Source organism: Gopherus flavomarginatus, chromosome 3 (assembly GCF_025201925.1).
Source record: "Gopherus flavomarginatus isolate rGopFla2 chromosome 3, rGopFla2.mat.asm, whole genome shotgun sequence".
NCBI classification, from domain to species: Eukaryota; Metazoa; Chordata; order Testudines; family Testudinidae; genus Gopherus; species Gopherus flavomarginatus.
Window position 1 is genome coordinate 130,400,098 of NC_066619.1, and position 19,983 is coordinate 130,420,080.

Genomic DNA, 19,983 nt, shown 5'->3' on the forward strand with positions numbered 1-19,983 from the left:
TAGTTATGCTGTTAACAGATGGCAATTAATTATGAGTAGTTGGCCCTAGTTGTGTAAGTTGCTGAGTAGCTAGAAGTCTCCAAAGAGGAAAAGAACTGTAGTGACCCACCAGAGAGTTGGAAGGCCAGTCAGGAACTAATCTGGGGCTCACTATACCTGTGTGAGTTGCCACTTGTCAGGGTTTTAGCTCAACAGTCAGGCCTGTGAAAACCATTTGATTCTTTTTATTTTAAATAAGGTTGGTCTATCTATGGAATATAACAAGCAACATCCCATATCCTGCTCCTGTTTTTTCATTGTTTTCTCAGGCAACAAATATCCAGTTGTTTTTCTGTTCCAGAATATAACCTATTTGCCTCAGAAGTTCTAGTTCCTCTGAAATGCTAAGACATGCTAATGCAAAAGATGAAAATGTGAGACTTTGGGCTCTACCTTTGTAAAATTCTGCCTCTAGCAATTTTAGAGTGTCAGCATCTGAAATATGCCTGTCACTCATAATGAAAAATGTTACCATCCAAATGTATTTTAAAGCATATTTGTATTGATGTTTTGTTGTTTGTGTGGTGAATTCCTTTACTTCTTTGGATGTGCTTTCAATAATTTACGTTTTTCCCTAATAATATGCAATATATACATTTTGACATTGCCATACATTTTTGCTCATTTATTTCACAATAAAACATTTTAATATGGAGTCTGTATGTGCATTTGTGTAACAGGTATATATTTTGCCCCTATGGCTGATAGTTTGCAAGATTACAAAGACTATATTGAAAATTTTCCTTTGATCGACGACCCAGAAATATTTGGAATGCATGAGAATGCTAATTTGGCTTTCCAGGTTTGTAGGCTTTTCTTAAATACATGTTCTAAATTAATTATATTAAACGAATTATACTTTGTAGCTTAAAGGGACAATTTGATTTAATAATTATAGTTTGTTAAGCAGAAATAACCAGCAATAATTGCTAGGGAATCCACCTCTATTCATTAGATTTATTTTTTCCCATATGTAACTCCCAAGTGTTTTCTTTAACCTGTTTCTGGTCAAGCTGTGTTTTCATGAAGTGCACCATGATTTATGCTGGACAGTTGTTTATTGACATTGATTCTATCCTTAGTTTTACACAAATCAGCCTCTTCTTATGGGGCATTATAATTCTGGATTAGACTGATGAGAGATGTGAAGGAATACTGACAACCTGTTCGGAACACAAACAATCTTCCAGAATCCTTAAATCCACCCTCAGAGTAGTCTAGAAAAACAGCATTACACACATACAAACACTCATTAAAAATAGTTGGATCGTGTGGTTGAGATTTTGAAAGCAGACTAGGGGATTTAGACACAGATGGGTGGGACTCAAGTGATCTGGGTTCAGTTTCTGGCTCCACCAAAGAATTGGTGGCCTTAGGCAAGTCACTTAATCTCTGTGTGTCTTTGTTCCCTATCTGTAAAATGGGGATAGTGATACTTCCTTTCTCCCATCCTTAGAATTCTCTATTTCATTTGAGAGCTCTCCAGGAGAGAAACTGTCTCTTGTGAGGTGCATGTGCTAGGTGCTAACCAATAGGGCTTTGATCTTGATGGGTAACTCCAAGGTGCTTCTATAACATAATGATCTTTCATTAATTTAGTGGCAGTTAAGTGTCTAAGTCCCCTAGACCAGTGGTTCTCAAAGCCAGTCTTCCGCTTGTTCAGGGAAAGGCCCTGGTGGCCCGGGCCAGTTTGTTTATCTGCCGCTTCCGCAGGTTGGGCCGATCGCGGATCCCACGGGCCATGGTTCACTGCTCCAAGCCAATGGGGGCTGTGGGAAGGGCGGCCAGCGCATCCCTCAGCCCGTGCTGCTTCCCGCAGCCCCCATTGGCCTGGAGTGGCAAATCGCGGCCACTGGGAGCTGCGATCGGCCGGATCTGTGGACGCGGCAAGTAAACAAACTGGCCCAGCCCACCAGGGGCTTTCCCTGAACAAGCAGCAGACCAGCTTTGAGAACCATTGCCCTAGATTGCTTTGAAAATCTCAACTACACACGCTCTCTTCCGTATACAATACATCACTGAAAAGCAGTATCTTTTGTCTGTCATAAGCACTGAATTAGAAAACATCCACTTTTGCTTGTAGTATAATATTAATTCTAAACACTAGACGAATGTTGCAATAAGCTTATGGCACAGCACCATAAAAGCAAAAGACTGTCATACCATCTAAAAAACCAGAAGATAAACTACACATTATTTAATAAACTTTGATCCTAGGGATTTGAAGCAGGGATTTTATAACTTCCAATACTAAGATAATTAAAAACATTAAAATTTTAACTCAACTTCCCTTAATTTTATAGTCTCATTCAGTATACACTGCAGTAAGTTTAATGAACTAAGTTAGAAACGTACTGAGAAAAAATGCTCATTTCACACTTCTTTCTGTAGAAAGCAGTAAAAATTATTGTTACTTTTAGATAGGTCAGTGGGGAAAATAAAAACAAATCTTTTTTAATCTAATTTTAAATGTTTATACTGAATTCAAGCAGCATCAAAGGTCTGGAATTCAGTCCATGGAATGGATGCATTTTATAAGAGATAGCGGTTGAGAAAAAATGATGCCCATGTTTTCTGGCTTTTTTTCACACAAAATAACACACTCAGTGATCATGGGGACTTATTTTTTATGGTAACAATAGCTGGTCAAAAAAGCCACCTAAAAACAGAGCAAAGTCCTATTTATAGACTTCAAATAAATTCAAGAATGAAAATATCATGAACAAATTATAAAATTTTCCTTGGAAGTAACTGGTTCTGAATATAAACACCTAAAAAAAAGAGAGCGAGATTAAAATTATTGAAATAATAACATGTGATGGCAGATTTTTAAAGGGTCACTGCTTTTTTGTTTTTCTCTTTGCAGCGTAAAGAGACTAGCACTTTAATCACAACAATACTTGAGATTCAGCCAAGATCAACTGCCCAAGGATCAGGAAAAAGCAATGATGAAATTGTTCAAGAACTTGCTAGCACTATCTTGACAAAACTGTCTGGTAGGATAGTGTTGTTAATGGGTTTTAGCCAACATTACTGCATATATATAATGGTATTTGGGGAAAATATGTTTGTTTATTGATGAAGAACCTTTTGCATAATTCCTTATATAGGAAAACTTATCACTGGAGGTATATGGTAGTATCAGACGTGAATGTATCTCCACACTGAAACAATAAACATACACGTAACCACATGTAGATAGAACTTGTTAAAATGGATCAAAAATATACCGTACTTTAGATGATAAAAGGGGGAAAAAACAATTCATAATGAACCTATAGCACTTGTTTCATACAGGGGGAGATTTTCACAGGGACAAGGCATGGTTGGGCACCTAGCAATCATTTGTGCCTTTGAAAATCATGCCCCAAAATGTTACTGAGACAGAAAAATACTAGAATTCAAAACATGTTATATGGATAATCAAAATATCCAGATTTACACTGGCTAGAATATACATTTATAGAGGATAACAACTTTTATGCTTCAGAATGTAAAACAATCAACAGCTGTGTGGGGTTAAGACTACACCGTTGTCATAGCTATGTTATTGCCCAATGATAATGGTTTATGCCTTCCTTTAAGGCATCTGATTCTGGCCATTATTGGAGACAGGATATTTGATTAGAACAGAGCAGATGAGATAGACCAGTGGTCTGAACCAGTCTGGCATATCCTACTAGTTGTGTGTGGCCTTTAGACACAGTGGGGAAGACATCCCCAGAGAAGGGTGGTGATTCAGGTGCTTAAATCCTGTAAAAGTCAATGGAATTTAAGTACGTGCTTTAAAGTAAAGCACACGCTTATGTGTTTAGTCAAAAAGATCTCTTCCTTAATGTTTATTCATGAGTGTGAGAGGGCAGCCTATAAAATGAGAACAGAAATAGAAAATATTCTCAGCTTAGGGCTAAACCCAGTGCTGTATGGCCTGGCTGTGGGGACCTGCCTTCCCAAAGCCTTCTCCCTTTTCCATGTTCTAAGCAGCCACTCTTAAATATCTTCCCTCCAGCATCTATTAAAGAAGAGGGACAAGCTTAACTGGCGCTAACTCCCTGCTAACAAAGGGGAGCCTCTGCACATTGGGACAGGAAGTTTTAAGATGTGCAACTAAAAGCCCCAGTCCTGCAATCAAACCTGACAGAGAGTCATCATTTACCCTCACCAAAAATCCTGCGCAAGTCAGTGGGATTCCGTGCTGGCAGGCCCTCGTGCACACACACAACCCCATTGACTTCAGTGGGATTCCATGCTGGCAGGCCCTTATGCACACACACAACCCCATAGACTTCAGTGGGATTCCATGCTGGCAGGCCCTTATGCACACACACAACCCCATTGACTTCAGTGGGATTCCAGGCAGGCAGAAGGGTCCATCCATGTGGTTCTGATTGCAGTGTTAGGGCATAAATTATGTTGTGAGATTTAGCTATTGCATATGAATGCAGTGTTAAGAGATCCTTCCGTAAAATAATGCGCCTAACACCTGGGGGAATAAGTCATTAAAGCTGTTCACCAGAAAACAATGAAGATTCCCTTGGGGAACAAAGGATGAATCTTGTTGCTATGATATCCTGTCATACCAATTAGTTTGTCAGAACATAAGATTTTCTAAACAGTTGTGACTGTTCAGTCCTTGCACAATAATTACAGTTTTTTTAAATTATGCACCATTGTGCCATTAATATGCAAACACGTCAGGTGCAATTATCTGCATGTGGTGGTTTTTTCCTAAACTCTTGCCCCAGCTAGCGAAATGTCACTGAAATTCTCTGCTCTGTAATCATTGTGAAGATATTTAATTTGTTCCCATTTTAAGAGTATGCTTTTAATGTCAAATGGTTTAATGGTTTCTCTGTGGAGAGAAGTGGAACGTCTTGGTTTTCAAACATGTATTTTGGAAATCTTTCTCAGTAATATGTACATTTTATTTTCATGGGAAAAAGTTGTTTGTAGACTCTGTATTTGGTGAACTGTTTTCATGCTCGCAGTGCTGCATGTTAAACAGTATCAGAGGGGTAGCCGTGTTAGTCTGGATCTGTAAAAGCAGCAAAGAATCCTGTGGCACCTTATAGACTAACAGAGGTTTTGGAGCATGAGCTTTCGTAGGTGAATACCCACTTCGTCAGATGCATCTGACGAAGTAGGTATTCACCTACGAAAGCTCATGCTCCAAAACCTCTGTTAGTCTATAAGGTGCCACAAGATTCTTTGCTGCATGTTAAACAGCAGCACCATGAATAGAATCAAATTTAATCTAACAACAAGAGGCCAGATCTTCAATTGGGGTAAATTGGCATTGCTCCATTGACTTCAGTTCAGCTGATTTGTACCTGGTGAGTCTCTAGGCTTTCTTGTCCAAACATGTAAATTGTTAGGGACAAATCTTGCCCCTCCTGTGAGGGCACTAGCTCACAAGTGGTCCTGCTGCCTCTGTGCCCCATGGAAGATGTTGGATGCCTGTGGGGCACAGATCCTCGCACTACCCAGGCTTCCCTGAACATCGTTACCCAGCAGGGATTCAGAAGGGGAGTGGGACTGGTGGGTGCATGACTCAGTGATTCATCGCTAAGGCTAAGATTTTGTCATGGATATTTTTTTCTAGTAAAAGTAATGGACAGGTCATGGGCAATAAAGAAAAATTAACGGAAGCCTGTGACTGTGCATGACTTTTATTAAAAATATCTATGATAAAATGGATGAGACTGGGCGGTTGTGGGGTGACTGGGAGCTTTGGGGCCCCCACCACCTGTGGAGGCTCACAGCTCCAGGGTCCCACTTCCCCCTCACCAGCGGCGGGGAGTGCTGTGGGACTCCCCCTGGCATCACCACAGTGGGGAGCTACGGAGGTTCCTCTGCCCCTCATGGCAGCCAGCTGCTGTGGGGATTCCCCTGCCCTCTGTGGTGGCAGGGAGCAGCGGGGGTCCTCCTGTCCCACCGGGATGACTGGGGAGCTGCAGGGGTCCCCCCGCCCTTCCACGTCAGTGGCAGGGAGCTTCCAGGATTCCTCTGCACTGCTGCGGAGGGCAGGGAGCTGCCGGGGTTCCCCTGCACTGCTGTGGAGGGCAGGGAGCTGCCGGGGCCCCCCTGCCATTGGCAGCAGAGGTACCCTGCAGCTCCCTGCTGCTGCAGGCAGAGGGGATACCCTGCTGCTCCCAGCCGCGAGGGCTGAAGTCACAGATTCTGTGTCTTTCGCAACCTCCATAACAAAACTGTGGCCTTATTCATCACTCATTCTCCCTGTGTGAGGGCAGGTGGGCATGGTGGAGGCGACTCCAGACCTGAGGCTGCTGTAGCAAAGCTACTTCAAACAACTGGATGGGAGCAAGCAGGGGGGTTATTTCCCGCCAGTCCCTGAGGAGCTCCCCAGCAGAGGTGAACTTGGAGACAGCTCATCAGGAAGGAAACTGGCCGTTTTCCGATCAAGGGATAACATTGTTCCTCTCCTCCTTCCCTCGCAGTAGTGACACCAGATCTTTCTGAGTGATAAACAAGGGCTTCTATTGCAGGAAAACTGGATATAGACTCTGCTTCAGAAAGCCTTTTTGTCAAGGATGACAAAGGACGGGTGGACTCTTTAACTACTGTACTTGGACAAGAAGTGGATCGGTTCAACAATCTGCTCGACTTGTTAAGAGTACGACACTCAATTGAATAATTTTACATTGGGTGGCAGTGTTACCGGAAGCTCTGTCACTAGCTTATACCCCTGCCCTGTGCTCTGTGGGGGTGTAACGGCTCCCCTTCATGGTGCAGTGCATCTAAGGGTTACCCACAATCACAGCTCCTGCAGGGGCTCTTACTGAGATGTTCCTCCCACGGCAGGTGAGGGAGCTGGCTGCAAGGGGATGAGTATGCTACACCCCTTAAAGAGGAGTAGTAAATTACTCCCGTCCTCCCTAGTGAAAGTGACTGGATGTGGCTGTGTATAGAGTAAGGCCAGAAGGGTCCACTAAGCTCCTCACGGCTGACCTCCTGCATATCACAGGCCACCAACAACTGAAATGAGACCAAAGTATGTCAGCCCACAGGAGACTAGGCTGTTATGTGCCACAGGCAGCAACGAGGCGGGACCAAGGTGTATATAACAAATAATCTAGCCCTAAATAGCTGTTTCTGTTATGGTGTGGGATCACCTGTTTAAATGTTTGCAACCATTGCATACTTGTCCACTTGGTAGTTTTGCTAGGTGGATTTCATCATTAGCATTGAAGAAATTATTTAAACTCCTTACCTAAGAAGGGCCGCACAGATTGTTATGGGTGCAAGGCATTATTCTTACTCTTGCTGTCAAAACGTTGTAGAAGAGAATATTCTTTAAACAGTACTAATGTTGGGTGGAAAAACCTTTTACCAGAGTACAAGGAAAATAAAAGGTTCAGGCTAGTGGTTTGTGACTGTAAATCAAATGAAAATCCACAATCTGATTATGTGGGGAGGGAGGCTTACAGTGCCAAAAGTCACTGTATACATTAATTTGATCAAAATATCCTTTATTTTTGCAGTAAAACCTATCTAAAATTATTTAAACACATTCCATCCAGTTAAAATAACCATCGCTAGTGCCTGTTGCTTCCATTCCTCAGCAGCCAAAGTCCAGGAAGGTGGGTAGAGGAAAGAGATACTGTCTCTTCTTCTGCACTGCTTTCCTGCCTCTGACAGTTCTGTAAACTCAGTGACTTTTTCCCTAAACCCAGAGAAAACACAGAATCTGAGATCCACCCACAGGGGCCTTGTGACAGGCCACTATATCCAGTGAGGAGACTTCTTGTTCTCTCATTGGCCAACTCTGACTGGGACGTGAGAGTGGTCATGGCTCTGCAGGAAGTGGTCATGATCAGGCACTTAGCTTCCCAGATTTTAACTTGGCAGTTCTCAGTGTTCTGTGAAATTAGTTCAAATGTTTGTTAGCGCATATACACATCTGCATTTAAAAGCCATGAGTGTTTATTTTAGGTGAAGTTTATGGGATCCACAATTCCCGTAACAGCCATTGCAAAAATGCAGCTTCAGTAAAGGTATTTATGGTTTAGTGCATTATAACATTTTTATTTTTCAGAGGTCTTTAGAAACCCTCAACAAAGCTATTGCTGGTTTTGTGGTGATGTCGGAAGAGATGGAGAAAGTATACAACAGTTTTCTTAACAACCAAGTTCCCACACTCTGGGCCAATGCAGCATACCCTTCTCTGAAGCCATTAGGAGGATGGGTAAAAGACCTTGTACTAAGGACAACCTTTGTAGATGTAAGTAAATTGCCTTATGATGAGGTGATGTGCTAGGTCCTTGCTCAAGGACTGAATTTGGTCATTCCAGAAGCTTGAAAGAGGAGCTTGGCCCAAAACCACCTTACCCAAACTTCCCACCTAATCCTCTCACCAGAATTTTAAAATGAAACCTGTAAAACATGTAGTGCTCTCAGAAATCCTGGATAAACGGCAAGAGGTAACCCAGATCCAAATACTGATCTTATCTATTTCTGGAGACATGGTTTCATTCTGCCTTCAGTCACAAATGCCATTGTGCTTCATAAGAAAGGCATAATGCCATCGGACCACTGGGCGGAGCGCACTGGAGAGCTACTCTTGCTACTCTCTTAAAAAGGAGCCACTTGCACTCCCCACAACTCAGCTATCTCAGCATTTTCCTGCGTGCCAGGGTGGGTGAGATCATGCCCCATCTGGGACTGGTAGCCATGCTAGTCATGGTAGATTTTCCTTTCTCCTTCCCCTTCAGTAAGACTTGTACTGATATTTATTAACGGTTTCCCGATCTCCACCACAAGCTTGTTGCATGGACTACTGGTACTGCAGGCATTGCAGTGCCTGTAGGCTCCCTCACAGCCCTTAGCTTTCCCTTCCCACAACTCTTTCCACCTTCAAAATCCCATTTTCAAAGTCTCTTCAGAAGTGATCAGTGGGCCATGGGAGGATTACATGATGGATCTTCAAAAGGTCTGGCTAGGAATTGGACAAGTGTTTGAGATTGTGATTGCTTTGCAGACCTAACCTCTGGAGTTTTTCCTTTTGAGATGTGCTCCTCCCTGCCGTTAATGTGGAAATATCACTTTTTCCACTTCAGTTTTCACCATGCTCCTTGTAGCGTGCCTGTGCCAAGTAAGATGTAACATGCCTATTGGCTATGTTCTGTATGGCAGCCTGGCAGCCTGTAATTACTACTTTGGGAGCTTTGAGATCTGGATCCAAATTTCGTGGCTTAGATTTATCTCTGATTCGGCTGCAAAGTCGAGAGGTGTTAGGATCAGGGGACTTAGGGCAACCTGTTATGGAGATACATTGGTCACTGTTAAAACCTTGCCATTTTGCCCTAGATAAACAGACGTGGTTAACTCAGTGTTTCCCTGCATTCCTCTGTGTTTGCCACAGGGACTATCTAAGAAACAGTACAAATACTATGATACATTATTTATTTCTTAAGGCAGTTTAACTACTGTAGGAGCCAGCTGTAGCATGCATACTTTATAAGTGTAAAGTAAAATGGACATGGCTGTTATATAAGATTTTTTTTCCTGTACCATCATGAAGTATAAAATCAACCGTTCATGGTTTGAATATTGTGGAGTGGGGTTCTGATCTTGGGACCAAACTCAGCTCTGCTGTTTGTGGGTGGAGTTGAAGTCAATGAGGTTGTGCCAACTTACAGCAAGTTGAGTTTGGCCCTTAATTTAATGAGAATATGCAGTAAAATAGGACATGTGAAGCTTCATAAATAACATCCACTAAAATGTTCTGGTTTTAGTCGTGGCTCAGAAGGGGTCAACCGAAGTCGTTCTGGATCTCTGGTTTCTTTTTTCCACAAGGATTTCTGACAGGTAAAAAAAGTCAATTAAAAGTAATGTACATGTGTAAAAGCTTGTTTTTCCTATTGCCTGCTCTACAAAACAAAATGTTCTGGGACACAAAGTTGCTGGGTCCATGGGTGCTGTGAAGCCCTGCATATGCTTTCCAGGACTTTCGGGGCTCCTTCTTTGCACATAACTGAAAATGGCCTGGATTTTGAGCAAACGCTAGCTCTTTTTGGCTGCCATCTGCTGAGCTCTAATCAGGATTGCCAGTCCTTGTGGTACACCTTCCCTAGTGAGACATTCAGAGTGTCCTGTTTTGCCCCATCCTACCAAAGAAGAAGAGAAATAGAGAGACTTTCCTACAGCCCAGTAACTCTCATTAAAGGCAAGTGGAGCCTTTGTATGAGAAATAGAAGCAGAAGAGTGTGCAGCCCTTTCTGGCTCTGTCCTTTTGCTTTTACACCTATACAGAGAAGCTGGAGGGGAGGGTCTTTCCAAGCCTTAGCCCTGCAAGAAGAGTCCGTATAGGAGGAAAGCCTTTGCTAATTCTCCCTTCACTGAAGCAGAAACCAAAGACTGGAGACAGCATCACTCAACCTGATTCTTCCCCCCACCCCCCGAAAGAGAGTGGTCTCACCGCCCTGTCTCCAGCCAAATCTCAGAAAGCTGAAAAACTAGCATTTCGTCAGAATACAAGTAAATAAGGAAAGTACATGTAAATGAACACAGTTTGATTTGTTTTAGACAGACTGTTTTCAAGTAGGCAGAGAAAGCATCCAGATTGTTGTTACACACTATAAATGGTTATTACTGAAAGCTCTGCTTCCTTGATTGCAGAGCAGAGTTAATAATTGCAATACTTAGATTATAAAACTCCCACTTGTCTGTCACTAAGATACAGGGTTCCATGTGTCTGTGTGCAAGTTTGTATGTTTCCAACATTTTTCATGCACTAGTCATAGCTAAGGGAGTGTTCTGTTAGCTTGCAGTTTTCCAGTTTGGGTGCAGAGTACGGCCGAGTGAAAATTGGAATTTTCATCCCAGGGGAAATTCAGATGTTTCAACATTTGTTTTCATCACAGACCAGGATGAAAAGTTAAAATATCATTGTCACAGAACAAGATGTTCCAAAAAAATTCTATGCAGCTATGGCAAGACATTCCAACACTCCCAAATGCAAATGTTTCATTTTGATTTCTTGCGTGTTCAAAACATTTGGCCTTGGATCAGTTCAACATTAAACTATATCTCCTTATGCTGTCACATTTACTATAGTGCTTAGTATCCTCTTTTTCCCCTGTAGGCTGGGCTTCCTGGCCAGACGACAGCTTCCGTGATGCACTACGGTCATGTGATTCCCATGATGTACCCCACAGTTTAGTTGGAGGAGAGTTCACGTTACCACATTGGAGATGTAGTCTGGCTAAGGAACCTGGCCAATCGGAGAGAATGGGGCGGCATCAGGCACCCAAAACTACAACCTCGTGAGGGGATGTGGCGTGATAGGGAAATGCAGTTTAATCTTGAACTGACTCAAAACATTTCAGGTCAATTCAACAAACCAAAAATATTTAGATTCAGGCTGAATTGACTCAAAATGACATCATTTGTTTAGATTTTCCAAATGGAAATTTGAAAAGTTTCAGCAAAATGAAAATATTCCTATAGAAAATTTCAGTTTTGCAGAAACTGGATTTTCCACCAAACAGTGATTTTGATGGAAAATTCCCAGTCATCTCTAGTGGAGAGCAAGGTGGCAGCTTTCAGCATTTCTGTTCTCAGGGATAAACATGCAGGCAGCTCTGTTGCATGGGTGAAATGTCTTGGTCCCTTTACAGTAGGTCAAGTGAGCTTTCTTGACTGCACACTGCAACTGACCCCCTCCCAATTTTATTTAAAAAATACTTTTTTCTCAATTTGCCAGGCACTCTTCAAAATCATGCTCGGAAATATAACTTACCAATAGATGAGCTTAGTTTCAGCTATAATGTCATCCCTGTTTATCGAGATCAAGCACAAGTTACAGAAGCATTAAAAGTGTGCCAATTTGGACAAGAATTACCTATGGATATGCAGGTATTTTGGAGTTTATTATCAATATTGAAGTAAAAATAAAAATCCTTCATATTGTCTCTTTTGAGCAAAAATTGACATTGACTCTGCATAAACTGAGATTAATACTACTGTTCAATAACATACAAAACTTTGAACGTCAGGACTTTATGTTGTGTTTTCCTTAGAGCAGGTTGAAAAATGTTGAAAATTTGTCTAAAAAAAATTCATCCAAAATTTGAAAATTAGATAATTTTCAGGCAGCTGTAGTGGTAGAGTTTTCTAAGTATGTGTCCTGTCCTCTTCCCCCAGGAATCTGGAACTTCCTGTGGTGATGTGAACGTGTCATTCAACTTTGATCATTCAGTTCATTTTCGTTTGTTCATAAATTTGGGAGATGTTTCTTTCTTATCACCTGCTGTTTATTTCAGTTACCCTCTCCAGAAGATGGTGTATTGGTACATGGGATGTTCATGGATGCCAGTCGTTGGGATGATGAAGAGATGGTTATAGAAGATGCCTTACCTAGACAAATGAATCCAATGTTGCCAGTGGTGCATTTTGAGCCCCATCGAAATTATGAACCAAATCCATCTTTGTATCAATCACCACTTTATAAAACTGGAGCCAGAGCTGGGACACTCTCCACCACAGGTAACTGTTCCTTTAAAATCATAGTTCTTATCAAAATCAGAAGTATATAATGTGGAGATTCTGAATGGAGAGTACTCAGACATTAACTTGGTCTGAACTTTTAAATGAAAGTCATGCCCATAAGTCATTAAAAAAGGAATTTTTCCTAAGTTTGCAATAAGAGCTCAAATTTAGCCTGTGGCCTCTTCGTCAAAGCAATTCCACCTTTCTCCGTATGTTATTTACTTGCTGTGTAATAATCTAAGAGGACTGAGAAGGAAGAGAGACATGGGTCCTGCGGGAATGGCTGAGAGCAATTGAGGCTTTCCTGGCTCCAAGGGAATGCTCTCAGATTAAGCCTTAGAGAAAGACAAGCAAGCATGTGGACTGTTTATTGTCTTCATCTCTGTTTTGTCTGATATGCTTTTGTTCTAAATAAATAATACTTTTTGATAAAGCTGTTGCAAACTGGAATTATAAATGCAATAGTATAACTCTGCAGAAAAAATAACTTTCTCCAAATACAAGTAGATTTTATTAGCTCCACACTGCTAGGTTTCAGCTTCAAATGTGAGATTCAGAAGCTGACTAGTCAGCTAAAATAATTTAGTAATATCAGGAGGTACAGAGGTCATGTGAAATAAGTGTGCCTTCTGGAAACCACAACCACCGACAGCTCCTTTCCCTGCATGTGCAGTTCTTTCATGGTTTCCCCTTAGAAACATTGCCTGATTTTCCTTCGCATTGTTTGTGTCTTCCATGTACAGTCTGATTTTATTACAATGATCACTCTTAAAAACCTGTGAGTTTCTTTAGCTACCTAAATAAAATTGCGTTAGGGATTTTTTTTTTAAATACTAGGTATTCACAATAGCAAATATAGTGATTTCTGTAAATATGCCCAAATAAATTTGTTAGTCTCTAAGGTGCCACAAGTTCTCCTCATAACCATATCTGTTTCTGAAAGACAAAACTCTCACATTTTGAATGGAGACTACTGAAGTTCTGATAAAATTAGTGGAGTAAATTCCTTCAAATGTATGTAGATACTGCAATTAAGATAACAATAATACTTAAAAACCACAGCAATCCATAGGGCCATATTGAGGTTGTTGTGTTTTGATGAAATCAACATTTCTTTATATTTGAGGAAACGAATGGGACAGATTCTGATTTGCTTACATTGAATAGCACTTTACCTGAAATCAGTGGGACCACTTGTGGAGTAGGTGCTACTCGGCATGAGTAAGGATATCAGAATCTGGCCCAGAGTACTTGCTTATTACATAGATAGAGTAAGATTTCTAATGCCCTTGACTATTCATTTATTTGTTTTTAAGTGCTTAGGTTTTGTAAATGATATTATAGGTAAGTAACATGTTGGCATTTAGCAATTTTGAAAGTAATTAGTTTGCTTGTGAAATTATATCATACTTTGCCTGATAGTATGTGACACTGCACACTGATATCTGATGAAAGATGTATTGTAATGCAATAGGCATGGGATGTTGTAGCAACCTTGGTTCTGAATGTGCTGGTTGGGGGCATTAAATTCTCTGCCATAATGTGGCATTGACATACTGATTTGCATTGCTTAAGTAAATGGTAACAGTTTTTCTCTTTGCTTTTTTAACTAGGTCATTCTACCAATTTTGTGGTAACAGTCTTATTACCCTCCAAAAGACCAAGTGACTACTGGATATCGAAAGGATCGGCCTTGCTCTGCCAGCTGAATGAATAAGCAGGGTGCCGTTACAATCCAGCAGGAGTATGTGTAAATCACATTCACGATGTATATCAGCAGAATGGTTTTAGCATTATCACAATCCTAGACTCCTGACAGTATAATAATACTGACTACTAATCTATAATTTAGTTTTTCATTTGTATTAGATTTTATAAAATAAAATGTTGCCTGATATTCATTTTCCATTGTTATTTTTAGGCTAGTTCTTATTCTCTTACTGCCTCTAAGATATATGCACCACTGCTCCAGTTAAAAATACTCTTCCACAGTATCTGCATGTTTCATGTAAAGAAACATGCTTTGCATTGGGATGCTAAGCTACTATGACTGCTGTGCTTTACTTTCAGCTTTTATGCCTTATTTTCTGTCTCTGGAGATAGCTTATGATGACAAAAGGCTTTAAGCAAAAATATTCAGAGTCCTTGAGTGACTGATTCTAAAGGTCATTCACTGTCCTGCCTGCTATATTTTAGCCATAAAAGATGCAGAAAGAAATGGGTATCTAACCATTTTAGAAATACTCCATCTCTATCGCTGAAGCAACTGGGTACCTCACAAGAATTAAAAGAGTCCATTACAATTATCAACTATAAGCCTTTCAACTTAGTCTCAGTAGCAGGGCCCACTGGTCACTAATGCCAAGCCCCGTTCCAGTTTATTTCTGCAAATTAGCCAAAGACTTATACAAGACAAACAGCTCTAGCACTGTGTCCTGCAGTTCACCAAGCTCAGGCTCCAAAGGAGCAGTAGCAAAAGGCACTGAGAACTTCACGCTGCTGGCTTGGGAACGTTCAGAAAATTCAGCTCTGGAGCGTACGATGGAACAGTTGGATCTCTCAGAAAACTGACTCAGAGACTACTTGGAGCTTTATACAGTATAGGTCATGATCAACACCTTGAACTACACCTAGAAGTGCAACTAGTCCAGATCATGGAGCACTGCTGTTATAGCGGATAGATCTTCTTACACAAGTCAAACCACTGTCATCAGCACTAGCGGCAACTTCTGGATGCTTCTCCAGCATAGTCCCAGGTAGAGCACATTACTGTAATGATCTAGCTTTCAGAGTATAAAGGTATGGAGCAGTGTGTATCCTAGGGGAGAGGTAACTTTCCTAGCCAATCACAGATGTTAAAGGCACTACATACTATAGTCACATGTGAATCCAGGGGAACAAAGGATCCCTATCACCAAAAAACTATTGGTGAGATTGGACAGATACCTGCAGCGAAAGGTGCACTAATAACTTCAAGCTGTTCTTTTAGATATTGCAGCTCTATGTCCATTTATCTAGGAGGAATTTAAGCCAGCTTAGTCCCATCCACTTGCCTGCCTCTTTCAATACTAGATCAGACACCATAATATATGGGATAACAATGATACAATGTAGATCTGATTGTCATCCTCACATTTATGCTACTGCAGGGGAAAACTTCTTGTTGCCCTAGCAGCGATATATAGACACATAGGAGGAGAGGTGACAACTTTGTCAGACCTCACATATAAAGGCCTGCACAGAGGACGAGTGAATGCTCTCTGCCACCATTTGGGACCTCTCAAAGAATAAGGAGAGAACCCACAAAAGACCTTCCTGTCAACTCCTGCAAGATTTAGAAGGTACTCAACAAAAGTTTGTGCTCAAATCATCATGGACTCTTTACCCATGTCCATTCTCAAAAGCAAACCATCAGCAATAGTTAGTGTAACATTACACTCCCTAGTCTTTACGAAAATATGCTCCTGATACAGATATGACATGACTGAGATGTACTTTATGCCAGATAGCTCATGTAAGATAGCACTGGAAAGGTTATGAGTTACTGAATGTGCTTGTCCAATGTGTATGCCTGTATCATTTCTATATCTGAAGTTAGGCATATTGACTATGTAGCTGTATTTCAAATGGGTTACTTTGGGTGTCACTCCCAACCAGCCCTTCAGGTACAACAAAGGAAAAGCCAGACAGGGCTAATGGCCCATTAGCAGAGACAATGGTCTGTAAAAGAGCTTAGTGTTCCTGTGGATGCTGGAGACAGCTTACGAGCAATGGCTGCCACAGCCCTGCAGAGACATGGGTCTGAGTCACCTGGTACTGGATACCCCTCCTCCCCTTTTGGAATGCCAGACAAAGGGTTCCCGCCTTACACAAGAGCTATATAAGGCAGGGGAGTCACATCATCGTGGTTCTTCTCTGCCTTCCTGCCCAAAGAGACACTGAAAAACACCCAGAAGCAAAACCTGGGGGAGGGATAGCTCAGTGGTTTGAGCATTGGCCTGCTAAACCTAGGGTTGTGAGTTCAATCCTTGAAAGGGCTGCTTAGGGGTCTGGGGCAAAAATTGGTCCTGCTAGTGAAGGCAGGGGGTTGGACTCCATGACCTTTCAAGGTCCCTTCCAGTTCTAGGAGATAGGTATATCTCCAATTATTATTATAACTGAACTGAGAGGAGAAAGGTTGAGCCCAAACTGGAAGGGCATCTAGCAGCATGTAAGTAATAATAACTGAGGTCTCAAGCTGCAGACCAGTGCAGCTGCCTTTCAAGACTTTCTGTAATCTGCCTGTAACAATACCTAGGGTGAGAAATTACTATTTGTAACCAATTTCTTTAGTGAAACAAGCTTAGCTTGCATGTTTTGTTTTATTTGCTTAGTAATCTGCTTTGCTGTGTTTGCTATCTCTTTAACCAGTTAAAATTCACCCTTTGTAGTTAATAAACTTGTTTATAATATAACCCCATTTGTAGAATTCATAACTGGGGGTGAGGAAGAGGCTGTACATACCTTCCTCCACATTGAGGGCGGAGGCGGAGTTCATAATATACCTTTGGGTCTGCATTCCAAGGGAGGTGGGCACCTGAGTGCTGGGGCAAGTCCCTTAAGCTGTGTCTTCCCAGAGCTGATCTCAGTGTCTGTGTCATTCTACAGTTGGGTGTGGCCCTGCCTGTGTGTGTGCCAGAGGAGGCTTAATAGCCTGGCTCAGCAGGACAGGTAAAAAAGCTGCCCAGGCTGGCGGAACAGGCGGGCTCAGTGGTATCCCAGCACATTAGGTGGCATCTTAAAGGGGGGCAACCCGTGACAGATAGTAATACCTTTCCCTACTAAAACCACGCCCAAAAGCAGCCTGCTAGAGGTCAAGGACGCGGAAATATCCAGAAACCACTGGAACTGCTTCAGCTTTACTTTACCAGTTATCTTCTCCAAAAACAACTGGTTATCTACTGAAGGGGAATAAGTAAAGCTTTAAGGACAAAAGATGGTTCCTTGGGCAAGCAGCCTCACCACTACCTGTTTGAATGGAATTATTGAAGTTCTTCAGTAATGGGCCCAAGATCTCCCTAATGCTCTCCAGCAGCAACGATGGAAAAGGTCAGGCTCACCATTGTGGGAAACGACTCTTGTCAACTCCTCTAAGACCTCTTTGGAGAAAAACAGGATAGAAATCAGCCAGAGAAGGCAATGTGTTATCATTGATCAAATACCCAAGAATGTGCTAGGTTCCTTGCAGACATACAAGGAGTTTGTAACACCAGAGGGTAGACGTTTTACTCATGGTGTGAAGACCACATCTTCTGCTAAACACTTTGGGGATAGGGTCCCCTGTCAGCCCAGATGGCCAGTTGTAATCTGCTGGCAGATTAAAATCACACCAGAAGAGATGGGCAATTATTCTGATGAGGGGTTCATTTTACAGTGGACAAAAGACTCTTATGATAAGGAAGCCTTTTTACCATCATCTTCCAGTTGAGTGACATATAAGTTATTGTTTATTAATATTTAAGCATTACAGTAGTTAACAGCAGCAACATGGTTACAAGTAAAGACAAAAGTCTTCCATGTTAAACTTTAGCTAAACAAAAATAAGTTGTCTTTAATCAACATAATTCCTTTAACAAGACCGCATTGGCCAAGTTTGAAAGTGGACCACACCAACAGAGCCCAGCAAAGAAGACTAGACCGTGACATCTAACGTCGAAATCCTGGCCCCACTGAAGTCACAGGCAAAACTCCCATTGACTTTGATGGGGCCAGGAATCCTCCCTAAAGTTTAGGATTAGCAGGTAGTAGATTGGCAGTTGTGATTCAAGCTGTATTCAAATTAAGCACACGGACGACAGTAGCAACACAACAGTGTCACTGAGAATCTGTCCAGTTTGCTGAATGCCGACGGACATTTCTGTTCCCTCTCAACAATCAACATTTCCTCCATTTAAAAAAAATATTTCTGTAAAGTTTTAGCAAAAATACATTCTGTCAACATCTTGACTGGAAAAATGTTTCAGATAATCACAGCAATAGTACAAGCGAACACCAGTAGTTTGTTTAGCTAAATGCAGTATTAACAGTTCAGAGTGATACACTGTCAAACATGAGAAATGCATGTCACAGCCATACTAATCGAAGATACTGAAACATGAAGATATTAAAAATGACAATATACTAAAGAACATGTTAGAATGACTTATCAATTTAGCTTTTACTTTTTAAACAATAGCTAAATGTTCACTAGTGCTTTCCTAAAAGTACACATACACTGGTGCTTACTTGTAACAAAGATTTGAATTCTTGCCTACTTGTCACAGATCATAACATCATTACAGGCAGACACAATCTAAGAAATAAATTACAGGGTCCAGTATTTATATTATTCAGTCATTACAATCACTATCATTGGAGATAATCAGCTCTCAAAACTAATTTCAGCTCCTTTGTTCTATGTAAGATTTAAATTATGTTATTTAGCAAAGTTAATGGCGACGTTTTTTATTTTGAAATGACATTTTTTGTACTGCGTGTGCCTCTTAGAGAGCCTTATGCAAAATCCTTTGAAACAGCTTCTATAAAATTTGGAGCAGACATCAGTATTGTAAACGTACAGATGATTGCAAAGAGTGAAAATGCAACCAGGCATAATCTGTCTATGACAGCTGCTGCAAACTTCCACTCACTACAAACTTCTTCACCTTCATCTTGTTTTCTGAAGCGCATTGCAATGAACTGAACTTCTTCCAGGATTTTGACAATCACTGGGATAGTATCTTTCAAAGCTTTCTTTTGAACTAGCTCAATATCTTCTGTAGAGGCACAAGTGACCTTTCCACACTTACTACCCGGGTCGCTGTTTTGTGGGCAGCAGGGGTTTTCCATGGCATGGTAGCTATAGATCACGTTCCCGTTGCTAGATTGGTATCCGGGTAACACATTCATCTCAACGCTACTGATGCTTGAACGGTGCTTGGGATAGTTGTATTTGCAAGAGAGGGGCCTTATGTTCTCTCCAGGCTTTTTCATCCTTAAAAACCAAGCACACCAATTCAGCAGGATAACACGGACCTGAAAAACAGGAGGAAGTGATGACAATATTGAAGAGCCCTTTATCTTATTTTCACTGATTGAACGATGCACGTAGAAATCTTTGCAGGATCTGTATTTCATAAAGGGATTTTGCCATCTATGTACATCTCCATTTGGACAGCTATAAACTATTGTAAGGGGAAACTATTTCACTATCACTAATTTATATTGGCTTGTGATGGGGTGTACCAGGCCCTTTGAGGACCTCCGGAAGGCACTGCAGTCCTACCACACCCTGCCCCAGAAAAAAGGCAGTAGAGCTGGGTCTTCCAAGCTGCCTAGAGAAGCTGCAGAGGGAGACAGTCAGTCAGAGCCTAACAGGCTCATATAAAAGAACTGCAGGGCCTGGACACCCCAGTT

At 41.4% G+C, this 19,983-nt stretch overlaps 2 protein-coding genes across 10 annotated transcripts in view; one reads left to right on the top strand and one right to left on the bottom strand.

Annotated features, from left to right (window-relative positions):
• The window catches only part of DNAH6 (dynein axonemal heavy chain 6), a 228,254-nt gene extending 211,325 nt beyond the window's left edge, over window positions 1–16,929 (top strand). For 5 of the 9 annotated variants that reach the window (XM_050944316.1, XM_050944319.1, XM_050944320.1 and 2 more), the window contains 8 exons: window positions 720–841; window positions 2,906–3,035; window positions 6,546–6,673; window positions 8,096–8,281; window positions 9,795–9,867; window positions 11,765–11,916; window positions 12,324–12,546; window positions 14,163–16,929. In XM_050944316.1, the coding sequence (XP_050800273.1) occupies window positions 720–841; window positions 2,906–3,035; window positions 6,546–6,673; window positions 8,096–8,281; window positions 9,795–9,867; window positions 11,765–11,916; window positions 12,324–12,546; window positions 14,163–14,266 (1,118 nt within the window). In that variant the 3' untranslated portion in view covers window positions 14,267–16,929. The remainder of the gene's footprint in view (window positions 1–719; window positions 842–2,905; window positions 3,036–6,545; window positions 6,674–8,095; window positions 8,282–9,794; window positions 9,868–11,764; window positions 11,917–12,323; window positions 12,547–14,162) is intronic. The other 4 variants (XM_050944322.1, XM_050944323.1, XM_050944324.1 and 1 more) reach the window with 2 other exon arrangements.
• Window positions 16,930–18,039: 1,110 nt separating this feature from the next.
• Window positions 18,040–19,983, bottom strand: part of LOC127046814 (neuronal acetylcholine receptor subunit alpha-7-like) — a 103,440-nt gene continuing 101,496 nt past the window's right edge. The window contains exon 10 of the mRNA XM_050944371.1: window positions 18,040–19,602. Coding sequence (XP_050800328.1) covers window positions 19,081–19,602 — 522 coding nt within the window. The 3' untranslated portion in view covers window positions 18,040–19,080. The remainder of the gene's footprint in view (window positions 19,603–19,983) is intronic.